Here is a 16,141-nt window from a genome sequence, read left to right as displayed (position 1 = left end):
GCAAAACTCATGATATCATGTGTAAAATCCAAAATGCTGTTCACAACCCCCCCTCTCTGTCTTTCTCTTTTTTTCTTAAAAACTCTTTTTTAAATACCTGGAGACATCAAACCATTCAAGCATCTTTCGTCTTTAAAAACAGAACTGCTATGAATATTGATTTAAATGATAGTACAAAGTTTTAGATTACTATTTGTCAAATATAGCCTTTGTGAATATGAAGTAACATATTAGTTATCATACAAGCTGTACAATATGACTGCATATTTATTTATTTAGGGATAGACAATTTCCCGAGTGATCAGTTATACTTATTTTATATAATCATCTGACAATATTAATCAAGATTTTTATTGACACTTTAAACTGCACCACCTATAGGCATAAGGACTTTAAAGAGCTTTATTTATTTTCATTGTATTTTTCCTTTTTTTGATACAAAGTCTCCTGTATCTCAGGGTGGGTTTAAACTTGTTTGATAGCTGAAGATGTCCTTGATCTTCTGGATTTTCTCTGTTGCCACAGCCATAATAACAGAATTACAGGAGTTTAATACATTTTAGGAAATGTTATGACACTATTTTAGGTATTGATGAATGTAACTGAGTAATATCTCACCCTAAACTTCCTATTTAAAGTGTTGAATTATGAAGCTGTAGGGATGACTCAGCAGGTAAAGCACTTACTGTCCTAACAGAAGGCAGTATATCTATATCTTTATATCTCTCTTGTGCTTTTATATTATATGTCCATCAGTAATTTATCTCTATTATTTATTTGTATCAGGATTTACCAAATAAGGGAAAAGTTATTTATATAACCATTGTTTGGAGCTGGAGGTTTTGTAGAGCGGGTCATATCCAAGCTTACCTGTCTTAACAAATCATTGTCTATAGCAGTTCATCTCCATGTTGAGACAAATTATCTCTCAATTATGTTTTGTGTCAGTGAAATCACCTTACATAAGAATCATAGCCTACTGTTCTCATATATAAGTTTGCATCTTTAGGCATATAAAATGTACTTATTTTGAAATAGTCATTATTACAAAATTTCATTATATCTTATGCATAACAATATTGTATAAGTGATCACCTTATTATGAAATTAAAAATATATTGAATATTTAATTGTTCCTATCCAGAATAGATTCAGGACTATGACTGCATGGAGAAACAGAACTTCACAGTCATGACTGAGTTCATCTTAATGGGCATCAATGACCGCCCCGAACTACAGGTTCCACTATTTGGACTCTTCCTCATCATCTATCTGATCTCACTGCTGGGCAATTTGGGCATGATCCTCCTCACTATGGTGGACTCCAGACTGAAAACACCGATGTACTTCTTTCTCAAACACTTGGCTATCACAGATCTTGGATACTCTACAGCTGTGGGACCTAAAATGTTAGAAAATTTTGTTGTGACCCAAAACACAGTATCATATTATCTTTGTGCTGTACAGCTTGCTTGCTTTCTTCTGTTCATTACTTGTGAACTGTTTATCTTGTCTGCCATGTCCTATGACCGCTTTGTGGCCATCTGTAACCCACTGCTCTACCCTGTCATCATGTCACAGAGGACATGTTGGTTCCTGGTGGCAATCCCATATCTGTATGGTTTATTTCTGTCTCTCATTATTACTTTAAAGATATTCACTTCATCATTCTGTGGTTACAATGTAATCAATCACTTTTTCTGTGACTGTATTCCTTTGATACCTTTGCTCTGTTCCAACACACATGACCTTGAGCTGATGATTCTAATCTTTGCTATTTTTGATTTGATTTCTTCACTTCTAGTTGTTCTTGTGTCTTACCTGCTAATCCTCATAGCCATTCTCAGAATGAACTCTGCTGAGGGAAGGCACAAGGCTTTTGCAACTTGTGGATCACACCTGACTGTGGTCATCATCTTCTATGGGACTTTGATATCTATGTATTTGCAGCCAAATTATAGTCACTCATTTGATACCGACAAGTTGGCATCCATTTTTTATACAATGATTATTCCCATGTTGAATCCCTTGATCTACAGTTTGAGGAACAAAGATGTAAAAGATGCTGGACAGAGGATATGGAGGAAGATGTGCAAGATTTGACCTTAAAGGTTGCCTATGAAATAAACCATATAAATTCGCATTAGAATTGGGTCTGTTGTGTTCTTTCAGATTATTTAATGAGCAAATATAGGCTTGTATTTACCAGCAGATCATTTTCCTGTGACCGACTTTCAAGGTGGAAGTGGACAACATCTTATTGATGTAGTTAGAACATACTTTATGAGTCAAAAATTGGCCAACATCTGCAGAAAATTAATTCAAATGCTGCTGCCTATAAGAACACAGGATACCTCAGACACAGCTGTCTTAGGCTGATAACTACAAATATAGAACAAAGAAAATCATGCTCCTAGGAACCAAAACTGTCCTTCAAGGCCCCACACCCAGAGCAGACCTTGCCATTTCTACCATTATTCGTGGACTAATAAAACTATCATTTTATTTCAGTCTTCATCATGGTATCTGAGAAAGCCTACAATTGGTCTGACTTCCATTAGTTTCAGGGTTATAATGAAAGAGTTGAAAATTTCTGGGACACTAGTATGTATACAAAAGACAGTCTGCTGATCATGGGATGTTGATATATTATATTGATCGCTGACTTGGCTTGATCTAGAGTCAATGAGAAAAAACAATTATGCATGGATGTCTGTGAGCTGGATTCTTTGTTTGAGTTGTTTGTTTTATTAAGTTACCTTTAATAAGGTGCACGCCTTTAATCCCATCACTCGGGAGGCAGAGGCGGGTGGATCTCTGGGAGTTCAAGGCCAGCCTGGTCTACAAGAGCTAGTTCCAGGACAGGTACCAAAGCTACAGAGAAACCCTGTCTCGAAAAACCATTAAAAAAGGTTACCTTAGGTAGGAAGACCATATTAAATATGGAGACACTATTTATGCACGGTTCATAGACTCAATAAAACTGAGAATGGGAGCTGTTCACTGCCATTAATCACCATCTGCCACTATTACCAGGACTCTCAATCTCCTGTTGCCATGACTGTATTTCCTGCAGCTGAAACCGAGCTCAAGAAAACTATTTCTCTCTAGTTTGCATATGTCAAGATACTTTGTCAAGAAACAGGAAAAGTACAGAAAATAAAGGGACATTTTAGTTTTCATTTAGAGAAAGACAAAGAAATCCAATTAAAATGTCCTGGATGTGGGAAAAGGGAACACTTCTTCATTGCTATTGGGAATGCAAGCTGGTTCAGCCCCTTTGGATGTCAGTGTGGTGATTTCTCAGAAAATTAAGAAAACAACCTTCCTCAAGACCTAGTAATACTACTTTTGCGTATATATCCAAAGGATACTTAATTGTGCCACAAGGATATGTGCTCAACTATGTTCATAGCAGCATAATTTGTCATAGTCAGAACCTGGAAACAAGCTAAATGTCCCTCGACTGAAGAATGAATAAGGAAAATGTGGTACATTTACATAATGGAGTACTACACAGCAGAAAAAAATAACGACATCTTGAATTTTGCAGGAATATGGATGGAGCTAGAAAACATCATGTTGAGTGAGGTAACCCAGACACAGAAAGATAAGTGGTTTTTAAACATAAAGCAAAGAAAACCAGCCTACAAAACACAATTCCAGAGAACTTAGACAACAATGAGGACCCTAAGAGAGACATAAATAGATCTAATCTACATGGAAAGTAGAAAAAGACAAGATCTCCTGAGTAAATTGGGAGCATGGGGACCTTGGGAGAAGGTTGAAAGGGAGGGGAGAGGTAGAGAGCGGAGAAGAGAAAAATGTAGAGCTCAATAAACATCAATAAAAAAAAGATTTATAAAAGAAAGGAAAGCTGCAAAAATGTGATTCATGGCAACATCCCAATGGGCATCTGTACTTGATAGCATCACCCACATGGTTCTGGATTTACAGGCATGAAGGGTACACCAATAAAGGGGTTATGGAATATTCCTCTGATGTTAGGGAAAGAAACCCAGGTTAGGTAATATGTTCCAGCAAAGTCTCTGCATTAAGGAACTGAGAGAACAAAATTTGTGTGACCAGTGTTTGAAACTATGAAAATAAATTAAGAGTTGTTTTGGAATCCAAGGTACTTGAGGTACAGAGCTATGAAACGTAGAACAAGAACTGTACACCGAAAGCATTACTAGCCTCAGAGGGAGAAACTTGTACATTCATTTATCTACTAGGCTCCTGATCATATCTTAATTCAACTTTCTACTAGTCAAATTTCAGTTTTCCTTATTATTTTTCATAGTCTCATTTCAGTTCCAAATTCCAAAATCCACTTTCTCATCTGCTAAGAGATCTTTTAGATAATAATAGCATTGCTTGACATTTAGTTTAACGTCCTCAATGTGTGTGTGAACTCACATCTTCAGGCTTCTCTGTCAAGTAGATTTATACAATAAGAGATCTTCCCCATCCAATTTCAACAATTTAAAAACAAAAGATATAAATCATTATGATGGTTAGTATAATAAGAGAATCTAAAGTCAACTGCAAGTTCTCTGTGTGAGTTTGTGCACAACCTCTAGGCAATTCATTAGTTACTCAAATGCTTTAGGAATAGTCATCAAATTGCTTGCAACCCCACTGGGAGAATATTGAAAATCACATAGAAACCTATAAATTGTCCTAAGAAGTACAGTTTTAAGAAATGCAAGGGAGAGTAAAGAGACAGTTGTCATTCAATTTAAAAAAAAAGTGGAATGTTTGATGAGATACTCTGTGATGTTATTATCTGCAGGAGTGTTCACATGTGCTCTGGATTTTACATCTAATGTAAGAGTTCCTTTCTGGTTAATTTTTGAGATACGATCCCACTGTACCATAATGCCTGAGGATCATCGATTCTTCCTTTCTTCGTGTTTATTCTACAGCATTTAGAGATTAATATTTAAACTGTGCATTAGCACTTAAAAAGCATATTTTGTAGAAGTATAATTTTATCAACAGATTTCAAAGGGTACTAGAAACTAAAGTTGAGTAAGTGGAAATTAATATGTTAGAGAGAAAAAATGAAACAATTTTTATTTTCTTCCAAATATTTAGGCATATGAATGACTCAGAATCTTCTTGTTCTGTTAATGAGAAGCTGAAAGAAATTCGCTATCTTTGTCTTATGAAGCACAGAAACATTCTGCTTTACCAGCAGATACTGAAATCTTTTTTGTTTTTGGATTCTTGGGTCACTTTTAAGCACCACTTTTACGCTGATGGCCAAACTGACTGTACTGTGGAACCTGAGTGATTTTATAAAGTACAATAATAAATACAATAATAAGTAATAGTCACTCTGTAATCCTAACAAAATTTGAAAGTGCAGCACGTTCCTAAGCATTGAATTAAAAAAAAATTGTTGAGAAGAGACACATTTTCTTTATTTGCCGTATAAGAACATTTATATGTTTTCAATACTTCATGGCTACCTCTCACACATCAAAAAAATCACTCATCAAAAGATTTTAAACTGTTTCTAAATATCATGTTTTAAAGATATCTAATTCTGTAATATGATCTAATTTGTCATAATTAATAATAGAAAACTGTTTGGGTGAGGCAGAGAATAAGTATTAGGTCATCACACAGATAATATTTCAGATGAGGTGTGTTTTCCTATGATGATATTCATATATATTTGATTATATAATATACTAAATACACTATGCACATTAATATATTATATATAAAACTTGTATTATCTTATTTATTTGCATATAGAGCACACATAAATGATAATCACAACACCTTTTACTATAATTTATGGATTTTTTTATTTCTTAACTTTTTTTTGACAATTGCTGTTCACAACCAGTATTCTAGATAAATATCCAAAACTAAAATCATTTATCTGTAGTTGTGATATGCTGCTTTATTTCCAGGTTACTAAAATCATTGTGCTATTTGTATTTGGTTGTGTGCTTGCTTGTTTGCAAATTGTGCTGTAACGTATTCAGCGAAAATTTTTGTAGTAAAGTACACAGATAAACACATATCAGTACATAATTTATATAGTTAATTCAATCACTGTAATATTGTACTCATTAATACCAATTTTACATACTGTATAAATTAATTAATTTTCTTATAAAATGTTTCGACCTATGCAGTTTCTCACATGTATTATTATTTTATTCAAAGAAATTTGTATGAGACATAATTGCATGAAACCAATTCAAACGAACTCTTTCCTCAGTTTTCTCAAATTTCCACACATTTTCCAGGTTCCTCAAGAGTAGATTAAATCAAATTTGTGATATTCAATTATACACACACATATATATATATACATATATATATTTCAAATATATATTTCAGTTGCAATGTAAATATCCACAATAGATCTGCAATAGTGCCACTAAATTTATACAAATATAAGTAACATCAAAATAGAATTAAAATTATGACTATTATAAGAAAAACTGAAAAAAAAAAACAGAATTTTACTTCTCTAATTTTAGTAAGGCAATGAGAATCAGTGGGGAGTGCTCTGGGACAATTTTAATGTTTGTATATCAATTAACATTTTATCACAGTACCAGAATATATGTCCTACAGAAGAATGTGCATGTAAATAAACCGCTTTCCTTCAAATTTATCTGTGACTAAAGAGGAAAAGCTAGACAATTCTAAAGGAAGAAGCAAGAAGTTAGCTGGGGCCACATGGTGAGGTTTTATCTCAAAACAGTCCTAAGAAGCTCATGATATTCTTGCTTAGCATGATGAAGGTCCCAGGTATGATTCCCAGAACACGCAAGCACAAAGATTTCTATATCTAAATACAGGAAAAAGCAGAATTCCTTCATCTTTCGTCATCTTTCCAGCATGTTAAAGACTTCATTACTTTCAACATAGGCATAGAGCTGTATTAGTATAGAGCTTGTTAAGGTATCTGCTGTATACATCCCACGTTCTTGTGAAGGTGTCATATACATCACAAGTTCTTGTGAAGGTATCTGCTGTATACATCCCATGTTCTTGTGAAGGTATCTGTTGTATACAACACACATTGCATACCATGATGTACACAGTATCTACATAAATAGAGCTTATTTGCATTTATTCATAAAACAGTTTTAATTGTTTTCTGTTTTCATATTTTAAGTTTTCAAATATGTTTAATATTTACAAATGTTTTAAAAGGCATAAAATCTATAGCTTATAGTTACAAGAATAACTTGAAATTGTGATTTATATACTCATTTCTGGAATTTGGCATTAAGAAATCAGAGTCTAAAACTGTAGTGTACTGGATGTATTAATTGTCATTGTTTAATGATTGTGTAGAAGTATGAAAAAATCTTCTTACAGTAATAATTCACTATCATCTATCTAAACCCCAAGAGTCTTGTGTTTATTTTAAATTAGTTTTTGTAATTCTATCATCCACATCTGCATTTCCATCATGTTATCTCTCTATTATACTAATCTATCATCTATTTTTATCTATCATCTCCTTCTTTCATTCCTTTTTCTCTATTTCCTTCATTCTTTCCTCCCTCCCTTCCCTTATTTATCCCTTGTCTTGTTTAAGTTTAGGCAGTTTTTAAACAATTTATTGCCAATAGTATTTCAACTCCAAACTTATGTAAATGAAATATTTGAGACGCTTTATGAGTTTTAATTAGAAAACTGCCGTATGTGAGAAACAAAGCACTATTTGTCCTGTGTACTTTGCTGTATGTAAAGAGGATATGCTTTCATTTAAAAGTGTTCTATATTAAGTTTTTAACAACTCACATTTAGAAGATATTTACTTAGTAAATGGCTCTAAGGTGACAATGTCTCAAGTGTTTTTTTTTTCTACAATTTTTTTTTTATCCAGAATAGAATATGAAATACACCTGCATGGAGAAAGGAAATCTCACAATACTGACTGAATTCATTCTGAAAGGCATCACTGACCGCCCTGAGTTGCAGACCCCACTCTTTGTGTTGCTCCTCGTTATTTATCTGATCTGTGCAGTATGCAATTTGGGCATCATCATCCTCACCAAGGTGGACTCCAGGCTGCAAACACCCATGTACTTTTTTCTGAGACACCTGGCTGTCACTGATCTTGGATATTCTACAGCTGTGGGACCCAAAATGTTAGTGAGTTTTGTTGCAGAACATAGTTCAGTCTCCTATTATCTTTGTGCTACACAGCTAGCCTGCTTCCTTCTTTTTATTACTTGTGAACTCTTTATTCTGTCTGCCATGTCCTATGACCGCTATGTGGCTATATGTAATCCTCTGCTCTATACAACTATCATGTCCCAAACAAGATGTTGGATACTGGTAGCAATACCATACCTTTACAGTGTATTTGTATCTCTACTAGTCACCCTAAGGATATTCACATTATCTTTTTGTAGCTACAATATCATCAATCATTTTTTCTGTGATTGTATCCCCTTGATATCTTTGCTCTGTTCAAACACACTTGAGGTTGAATTGATAATTAGGTTCTTTGCAACTTTTGATTTGATTTCCTCTCTTCTTGTTGTCCTTGTGTCTTACCTGTTCATCTTCATAGCCATTCTGAAGATGAAATCTCCAGAGGGCAGGCGCAAGGCTTTTTCAACCTGTGGGTCCCACCTAACTGTGGTCACTGTTTTTTACGGGACTTTGATATTTATGTATGTGCAACCCAAGTCCAGTCAATCATTTGAGACTGATAAAGTGTCTTCCATATTTTACACTCTTGTTATCCCAATGTTGAATCCCTTGATATATAGCTTGAGGAATAAAGATGTAAAAGATGGCATAGGAAGAACCTGGAAAAAAATAGTCAACATCTTTTCCTAAAAGTTGCATACAATAATAGCCTTAAAAGTCTACTTTGAATGTAAACCTAGTTTGCTCTCTTCATAGGAAACATGAATAGGCTCAAGACATGAATACTGGTACAAAAATCCATCTTTATTTACTATAGCTGTATTAGAGAAAAATAAAAAAAATATTTGCTTTACCTCAAGGGAAAGTAATAATTGCAATAGTAGAACTTCAGTACAGTCTGTAGACAATACTACTGGGTTGAAGATCACTTGATCAAAAATATGTGTTAGTGAGTCCTAATTGCTTAGGAAAGCCAAAGAGGCCAAGGATTGTGTGGCTTTTTATCCTTACAGTGAAATTTGCAATGTCCATTGTAAGCTCCTATTTGGGTTTCTGCTTTGTGGAAAGGCAGACTTTCTGTTTTAAGCTATACTTCATTTATATAGGTATCTTAAAATCAAATTTGATTATGACTCAGAATTACTAATTGCAGCTCATGTTGAGAGTTATTTGTGAGAATATGTTCAAGTACTCCTTCTCCAAGGTAAATTTAAATGTGTTTCCTTTTCCCTCACTTGTTCTGTCTTTCATATATGAAACTGCTCACTCTATATTTGGTCACTCAGCAACTGAGAGATATTGCAAGTTGTTGAGTAACTACTCATGTTGTATCTGTACACAAGGAAGTCTATTGGTTGCTAGGTCTATATAATGTATCACTTTCTGCCTTAGGATGGATTTTGATTTGGTACCAGTTTAAACTAGATTCCTACTGACTATTCAGCACTATTGTTACTTAACTTCTGTAAATTCAAGTGATTCTTATTTAAAATTCATTGTCTTTCTGTCATTCAGTTCTTTTATAAGATGTCTCTCAGCAAGTATGTGTGTGGCTCATTTTAATGCTGATATGTTCTGTTTCATTCACAAATTGCATTATGTTTTTTCACTGGGTTTTGCATTATTTTTTATTCAGAAATTAAACCTGGACAAGACTAAAAAAATACTCTTTTGTTTTAACAATGCTATGTTTAAAGAACATATGGCAGATTAAATATTCATATATAACAAAAAAATTAGTGAATTAGCTTCTGTAGATAACTTTAATTTTTGGTTTTTAAAGAGTATAGATTGTATAACTTAATAAAATATTTATAAAATAATAAAATACATACAATAAAAATAGCCTCCAATTCTACCTCTTTAATAAGTACTGATTTACAAACTATGACAGTGGGAACTACATTGAAAATTGTTTTCACAAACCCTCCTCAGAAAATTGAATGTCTCCATTCATGTTAATGAAAGTAGGATACCGTGTTTTACTAACAAAGAAAATGAACTCAGAATTGTTTAAAACTCACACAGATCAACTATGTTCATAGCAGCATTATTTGTAATAGCCAGAACCTGGAAACAACCTAGATGCCCTTCAATGGAAGAATGGATGAAGAAAGTGTGGAATACATACATATTAGAGTACTACTCAGCGGTAAAAAACAATGACTTCGGGAATTTTGCATGCAAATGGATGGAAACAGAAAACACTATCCTGAGTGAGGTATCCCAGACCCAAAAAGATGAACATGGGATGTACTCACTCATAATTGGTTTCTAGCCATAAATAAAGGACATTGACCCTATAATTCGTGATCCTAGAGAAGCTAAATAAGATGGTGAACTCAAAGAAAAACATAGTCATCCGCCTGGATATGGGAAGTAGACAAGATTGCAGGGCAAAACCTGGGAACTTGGGGGTGAGGTGGCATGGGGCTAAGGGGAATTGGGGTGAGAAACGTGAGAAGGGGAAGATTGAGGGAGCTTGGGGAAATGGGATGATTGGGATAAAGGAAGGGTGGACACGGGAGCAGAGAAATATATATCCTAATTAAGGGAGCCACCTTGCTCTTCCCATGGAGAGCAAGGAAGGCAGGACCACGAGGGGTGCACCCACCCACTGTGACAGTGCAACTGATCTATTGGGAGTTCGCCAAGGCCAGCAGGACTGGAACTGAATAAGCATGGGATGAACCCGAACTTTCTGAACATGGCGGACAATGAAGGCTGACGAGAAGCCAAGGACAATGGCACTAGGTTTCTATCCTAATACATGAACTGGCTTTGTGGGAGCCTAGCCTGTTTGGATGCTCACATTCCTGGACCTGGATAGAAGTGGGAGGACCTTGGACTTCCCGCAGGGCAGGGAATCTGGACTGCTCTTCATTCTTGAGAGGGAGAGGGAATGGAGTGGGGGGAGGGGGAGAGGGGGAAGGGAATGTGGGGAGGGGACAATGTGTGGGAGGAAGGGGAGGGAAATGGGAAATGGGGAGGAGGCAGAAATTTTTTTTCAACAACTAAAAAAAATAAAGAAAAAAAAAACTCACACAGAAAAAGCAACTCAATCTAGGAAATGCCACAAGTAACTTGTACTGGAGAACAATAAAAGAAGCATGGAGACATTTCAGCATCAAATATTAAGCACAAATATGTGAATGAGATAAATCAAACTAAAATGCTCATAATAGTTAAAAGAAAAAAATTCAGATTGTAATGTAAATCCAAGGCAGAGTTTCTCAAACTCCCTAATGCTGTGGCCTTCTGATACATTTCCTCATGTGTGGTGACCCCAATCATAATACCATTTCTGTTACCACTTCATAACCATAATTTCTCTACTGTTATAAATCATAATGTAAGTATCTGTGTTTTCTGATGATCTTGAGCAACTCCTATAAAAGCATCATTTGACCCAAAGAGGTTGCAACCCACATTTTGAGAACTGTTGATCTAAAATGTGGGACGTGTTGGGAGCAGTGAGACCCCAGATCCTGAATTTCTTGTAATCCCCTCATCTGAGTGCCTACAGCTGCTCTGAGCACAAGACCTTCAGGAGTTCCTGATGGCAGGAGAGTGTTTTCTGGTGGGTTTGGCTGGGGCGTGGCTATCTCTATATAATCTGCCCCTGAACAAAATAAAGGGGGCATTCTTGGGGAATTCAAGGACGACCCGTGTTGCTCTCTCTCTCTCTCTCTCTCTCTCTCTCTCTCTCTCTCTCTCCCTCTCCCTCTCCCTCTCCCTCTCTCTCTCTGTCTCTCTCTCTGTGTGTATGTGTGTGTATGTGTGTGTAGATGTGTGTGTGTGTGTGTGTGTGTGTGTGTTTGTGTATTTTAACCTCCAGCTCCTTGACCGAAGCTCAGGAACTGGGTGCCAGCGCACAGAGTGCAGACACGGGGGCATGGTGCGGTGCGCGGCAGGATGGAGTATTTGAGAGCTATAACATTTGGAAAGAGGTATAGTCTGTGAAAGAACTCTAAAAGGCAGTGTTTCAAAACAAGTCATTTAAATAATGAGCAATAAATCTAAATGGGAATTTCCGTAAATAAAACAAACTGAAAAAAGATATATTTTAAAATATACAATAGCATTCAAAATACAAATCATAATATTTGTACTACTCCATATTTATTTATTTCAATTAATTTATGTGTGTATGTGAGAGTGTGTGTCCACAAACATATAAGACTTTTTGTGCATTATGTGTATGTATATCAGTGTGATCATGAATGCGAATTATCCTAGAACTGAAGTCACAGGCTGTTTTGAGCAACTATTGATTTTGGGGGATTGAACTCAGGACTTCTATAAGAGTAGTCTTGAACTTTCAACTGCTCAGACACCTCTCCTTGTTCCACACTTCCTCATATTTAGAATGGCCATTATTCAAATGCATATCAGTACTCTCTTATAAGAGGAAGGCAGCTGATGAATGTATAAATAATGAGGGACATTTACAAAATGGATGTACTCTTGTTATTAAAGTTAAAATTTCAGCCTTCTATTGACTATGGCTTATATGGATCCTATGTAGCCATCTACAATTTTCTGTAATTTAGCATTATGCTCAGATTCATCTACATTATTACATATTATAGAATATAATTTTTAAGGTGGATGATATGTCAGTGACTGCATCACATTTTATATACCAATTCATTTATTAATGGATATTTAAATTGTTTTATTTCATAACCTGATAAAATTAATTATATGTTATGAATAGTTCTTAGAGCTTATAATGCAAATAATTTTGGATAAAACCAGACATATGTTTGTTGGTCTTAAAATTTAGTTATTAAAAGTGTAACACAAACGTCATGACAATTAATGGACAGTCTCCAGACATTTCATTAAGCATTCTGACATTGTGGACTAATCAAGGAATTGCCTGTCACATCCATGGGGAGACTCTAGATTTTGAATAAATATTCAAAAGCTACCACACAACACTCTGCATTAACTGATGCATGGGAGAAACGCTGAGGCACTTTCATCACAGGTAAGGGAAGCAGGATGGTTTATGATATCAGTAACTACAGACAAGAACACAATGTGCTCTGACTTGATGATCAAACGTTGCTGTCCCTTTTTTATTTCATTTGTGTCTTTTCTCCTACTCCCTGGTGGCTGAACAAGAAGATGCACCCATCACTTTAAGTTATTGAAAAACTTGATAAGCAACCTAAAGTATAAAAATTTTACCTGTTCTTAGAAAATATTTAATTTTCTGTATCTGTGATGTAAATTCTGATACATGCAAATATTTTTTAATATTAAATCATATGAATACTTCCAAGGCGGAAATTCTGTCATTTTAATGTGTTTTTAAAGAGTTAAGCTTTGTGATTACAATGTTTCCTATAATCAGCTCAAAAATATCTTAACACTTAAACTATGTAGGTAATTGCACTGATGAGATGATGCATGATATATTTATATTAAACAAGTGTTCTACATCATATTGACATAAAAACAATTATTTGTATTAAGAGAATTTTAAAAAATCACTTTTAGTGACACTGATAAAACATTGTTCATTTTATACAGTCATTTCTCTACACATTTCTAGGAATGTTGTTTTAAAAATTAAATTTGATTAATTGGAAAATAATTTTAAAAGTATATTGTAGTCCATTAAATCTAAAATTACTAGGATGAAGAATATATGCATTCCTTTAACATACAGGATTACTGGTCCATGCAAGTGATGTATTTTATTTTTTAATATATTATTATTACTAGATAATAAAACAAAATAAAAGAACAAAATAAGATTTAAAGACATTCTCATTGCAATTTTGGAAGGTACTTCTATAATATTGTAAAAGTATATCCTTGCTGTGTTTAGATAACAAAGGCTTTCACCTGGGATAGTGTGGACTTTCTCTATACTGACATACCTTAGTTCAAAAGACAATGTGGATATATATATATATATATATATATATATATATATTTGTAGAAAACACCTCTTTCAGATACAGTGACTAATTTCAAAGAAATATTACATCTTCAGTTGTATCACCTGCTATAAAGTATAGGCAACTATACTATAAAAAGTTATTTATGAGTTTCATAAATGTAAATATAAATATAAATATTTATAAAATACAAACTGTGTAGTGATGGAACCTACCTTGAATATGCTACAACAGTAGTCTGTGTTTTTACCTATAATACATTGCTCCAGGCAGATGTGCGCAATATTTTTTACCTTATCATAGAAAATATAATATAGAAAAAATATTGTAGAAAAAATATCTGTATTATTGATGTTATTGAGTTAATTATTGTTACTAAATGAAACTGAAGCATATGAAAAAACAGTGCAATGAAAATCCATTAGATATATATTTAATAATTGAAGTCTTAATAATATTTAATCATAATTTTATTTTAATTTTATTTAGCTATATCTACATAACTTTATTTATGCTCTGTATATGTGTGCACATTTGTATATATGCTTGGGTAAGCTATCTATCATCTATCATTTATTAAGAACATAACTATAGAAGCTTGTAAAATTTTATATGGATTATTGGTATAGATATTATTTGGAGATGATTAAGAACTACATATGGTGTTTAACAGACTAAACATCTACAAAACCTTAGAGGACAGTTACCATTCATATTGACATTGGAATTATCTAACGATATCTTGAAGTCGTATTTTTCATTAAAATCATAATGAATGAGAAATACAAATTATTTTTTTCTGTCTCTTTATCTGCATATTCCTATGAGCAAATGTACTTATTTCAAATAGTAACTTAGAAATGTTAGATGTTTCTTACTTGCAATCTTAAACAATAAATATTTTTCAGGTAATCAATACTGAAAGACATTTAATATTTTATTGCTTCTATTATAGCAGTTTTTATGATAAGAAGAATGGAGAAACACAACCTCTCAGTGGTGACTGAATTCATCCTAATGGGTATCACAGACAACCCTGGGCTCCAGGCCCCATTGTTTGGTTTATTCCTTATTATCTATCTGATCTCAGTGATTGGCAACTTGGGGATCATCATCCTCACCAATGTAGATGCCAAACTGCAGACACCGATGTACTTCTTCCTTAAACATTTGGCTTTTACTGATTTTGTTTATTCAACAACTGTGGGACCAAAAATGTTGGTAAACTTCATTGTAGATGAAAATGCAATCTCCTATTATCTTTGTGCTACACAGCTAGCTTTTTTCCTTCTGTTTATTGGCAGTGAGCTTTTTATTTTGTCTGCAATGTCATATGACCGGTATGTGGCCATATGTAAGCCTCTGCTCTACACTGTTATCATGTCCCATAAAGTATGTTGGGTCCTAGTCACAATTACCTATCTTTACTGTACATTTATGTCCCTTGTTGTTACCATAAATATCTTCTCTTTATCCTTCTGTGGGTACAATGTCATTAATCATTTCTTTTGTGACTGTATCCCTTTGATATCTTTGCTTTGCTCAAATACCCGTGAAGTTGAACTGATAGTTATGATCTTTGCAGCTTTTGATTTGATTTCTTCCCTTGTGGTTGTTCTTATGTCCTACCTGCTTATTCTCATAGCCATTCTCAAGATGAACTCTGCTGAGGGCAGACGGAAAGCTTTTTCCACCTGTGGGTCCCACCTGACAGTGGTGACAGTGTTCTACGGGACGTTGATATTTATGTATGTACAACCTGAATCTAGTCATTCCATTGATACTGACAAAATATCATCCATATTTTATACTCTTATCATCCCTTTGCTGAATCCCCTGATCTATAGCCTGAGGAACAAAGATGTTAAAGATGCCCTACAAAGAACGTGGCAAAAATTATTCAGCATATTTTCTTAAAATTTACATGTAAAATTAATCCCTCCAACCAGATTTGAATATGGGCCCATTCTGTTTTCCTACATAATGTACAAGAAACAAGAGTATGCTCAACATGTACTTAACTTCCTCAATTCTGGTGATAATCAAATTCTCATACGTAATACTTGCATTAGCCG

At 34.2% G+C, this 16,141-nt stretch overlaps 3 protein-coding genes across 3 annotated transcripts; all 3 read left to right on the top strand.

The window, feature by feature from the left end:
• Window positions 1-1,167: 1,167 nt before the first annotated feature.
• LOC121466486 (olfactory receptor 8K3-like) lies at window positions 1,168-2,103 on the top strand. The gene has a single exon (XM_041680221.1). It carries the CDS (start codon window positions 1,168-1,170, stop codon window positions 2,101-2,103), a length of 936 nt encoding a protein of 311 aa, XP_041536155.1.
• Window positions 2,104-7,896: 5,793 nt separating this feature from the next.
• On the top strand, window positions 7,897-8,838 carry LOC121466493 (olfactory receptor 8K3-like). The gene has a single exon (XM_041680228.1). It carries the CDS (start codon window positions 7,897-7,899, stop codon window positions 8,836-8,838), a length of 942 nt encoding a protein of 313 aa, XP_041536162.1.
• Window positions 8,839-15,041: 6,203 nt separating this feature from the next.
• On the top strand, window positions 15,042-15,983 carry LOC121466472 (olfactory receptor 8K3-like). Its single transcript, XM_041680207.1, has one exon. It carries the CDS (start codon window positions 15,042-15,044, stop codon window positions 15,981-15,983), a length of 942 nt encoding a protein of 313 aa, XP_041536141.1.
• The last annotated feature ends 158 nt before the right edge of the window (window positions 15,984-16,141 follow it).

The sequence above is a fragment of the Microtus oregoni genome, unplaced genomic scaffold, assembly GCF_018167655.1.
Source record: "Microtus oregoni isolate MIOR12 unplaced genomic scaffold, Mior012 000033F_ref0000390, whole genome shotgun sequence".
Classification (NCBI taxonomy): domain Eukaryota; kingdom Metazoa; phylum Chordata; class Mammalia; order Rodentia; family Cricetidae; genus Microtus; species Microtus oregoni.
Note: the sequence above shows the minus strand (reverse complement) of the source record. Positions and strands in the feature narration are given on the sequence as shown.

Bases quoted from the DNA above. Each gene is read 5' to 3' on its own strand.
- LOC121466486 (XM_041680221.1), top strand. From the start codon at position 1,168: ATGGAGAAACAGAACTTCACAGTCATGACTGAGTTCATCTTAATGGGC.
- LOC121466493 (XM_041680228.1), top strand. From the start codon at position 7,897: ATGGAGAAAGGAAATCTCACAATACTGACTGAATTCATTCTGAAAGGC.
- LOC121466472 (XM_041680207.1), top strand. From the start codon at position 15,042: ATGGAGAAACACAACCTCTCAGTGGTGACTGAATTCATCCTAATGGGT.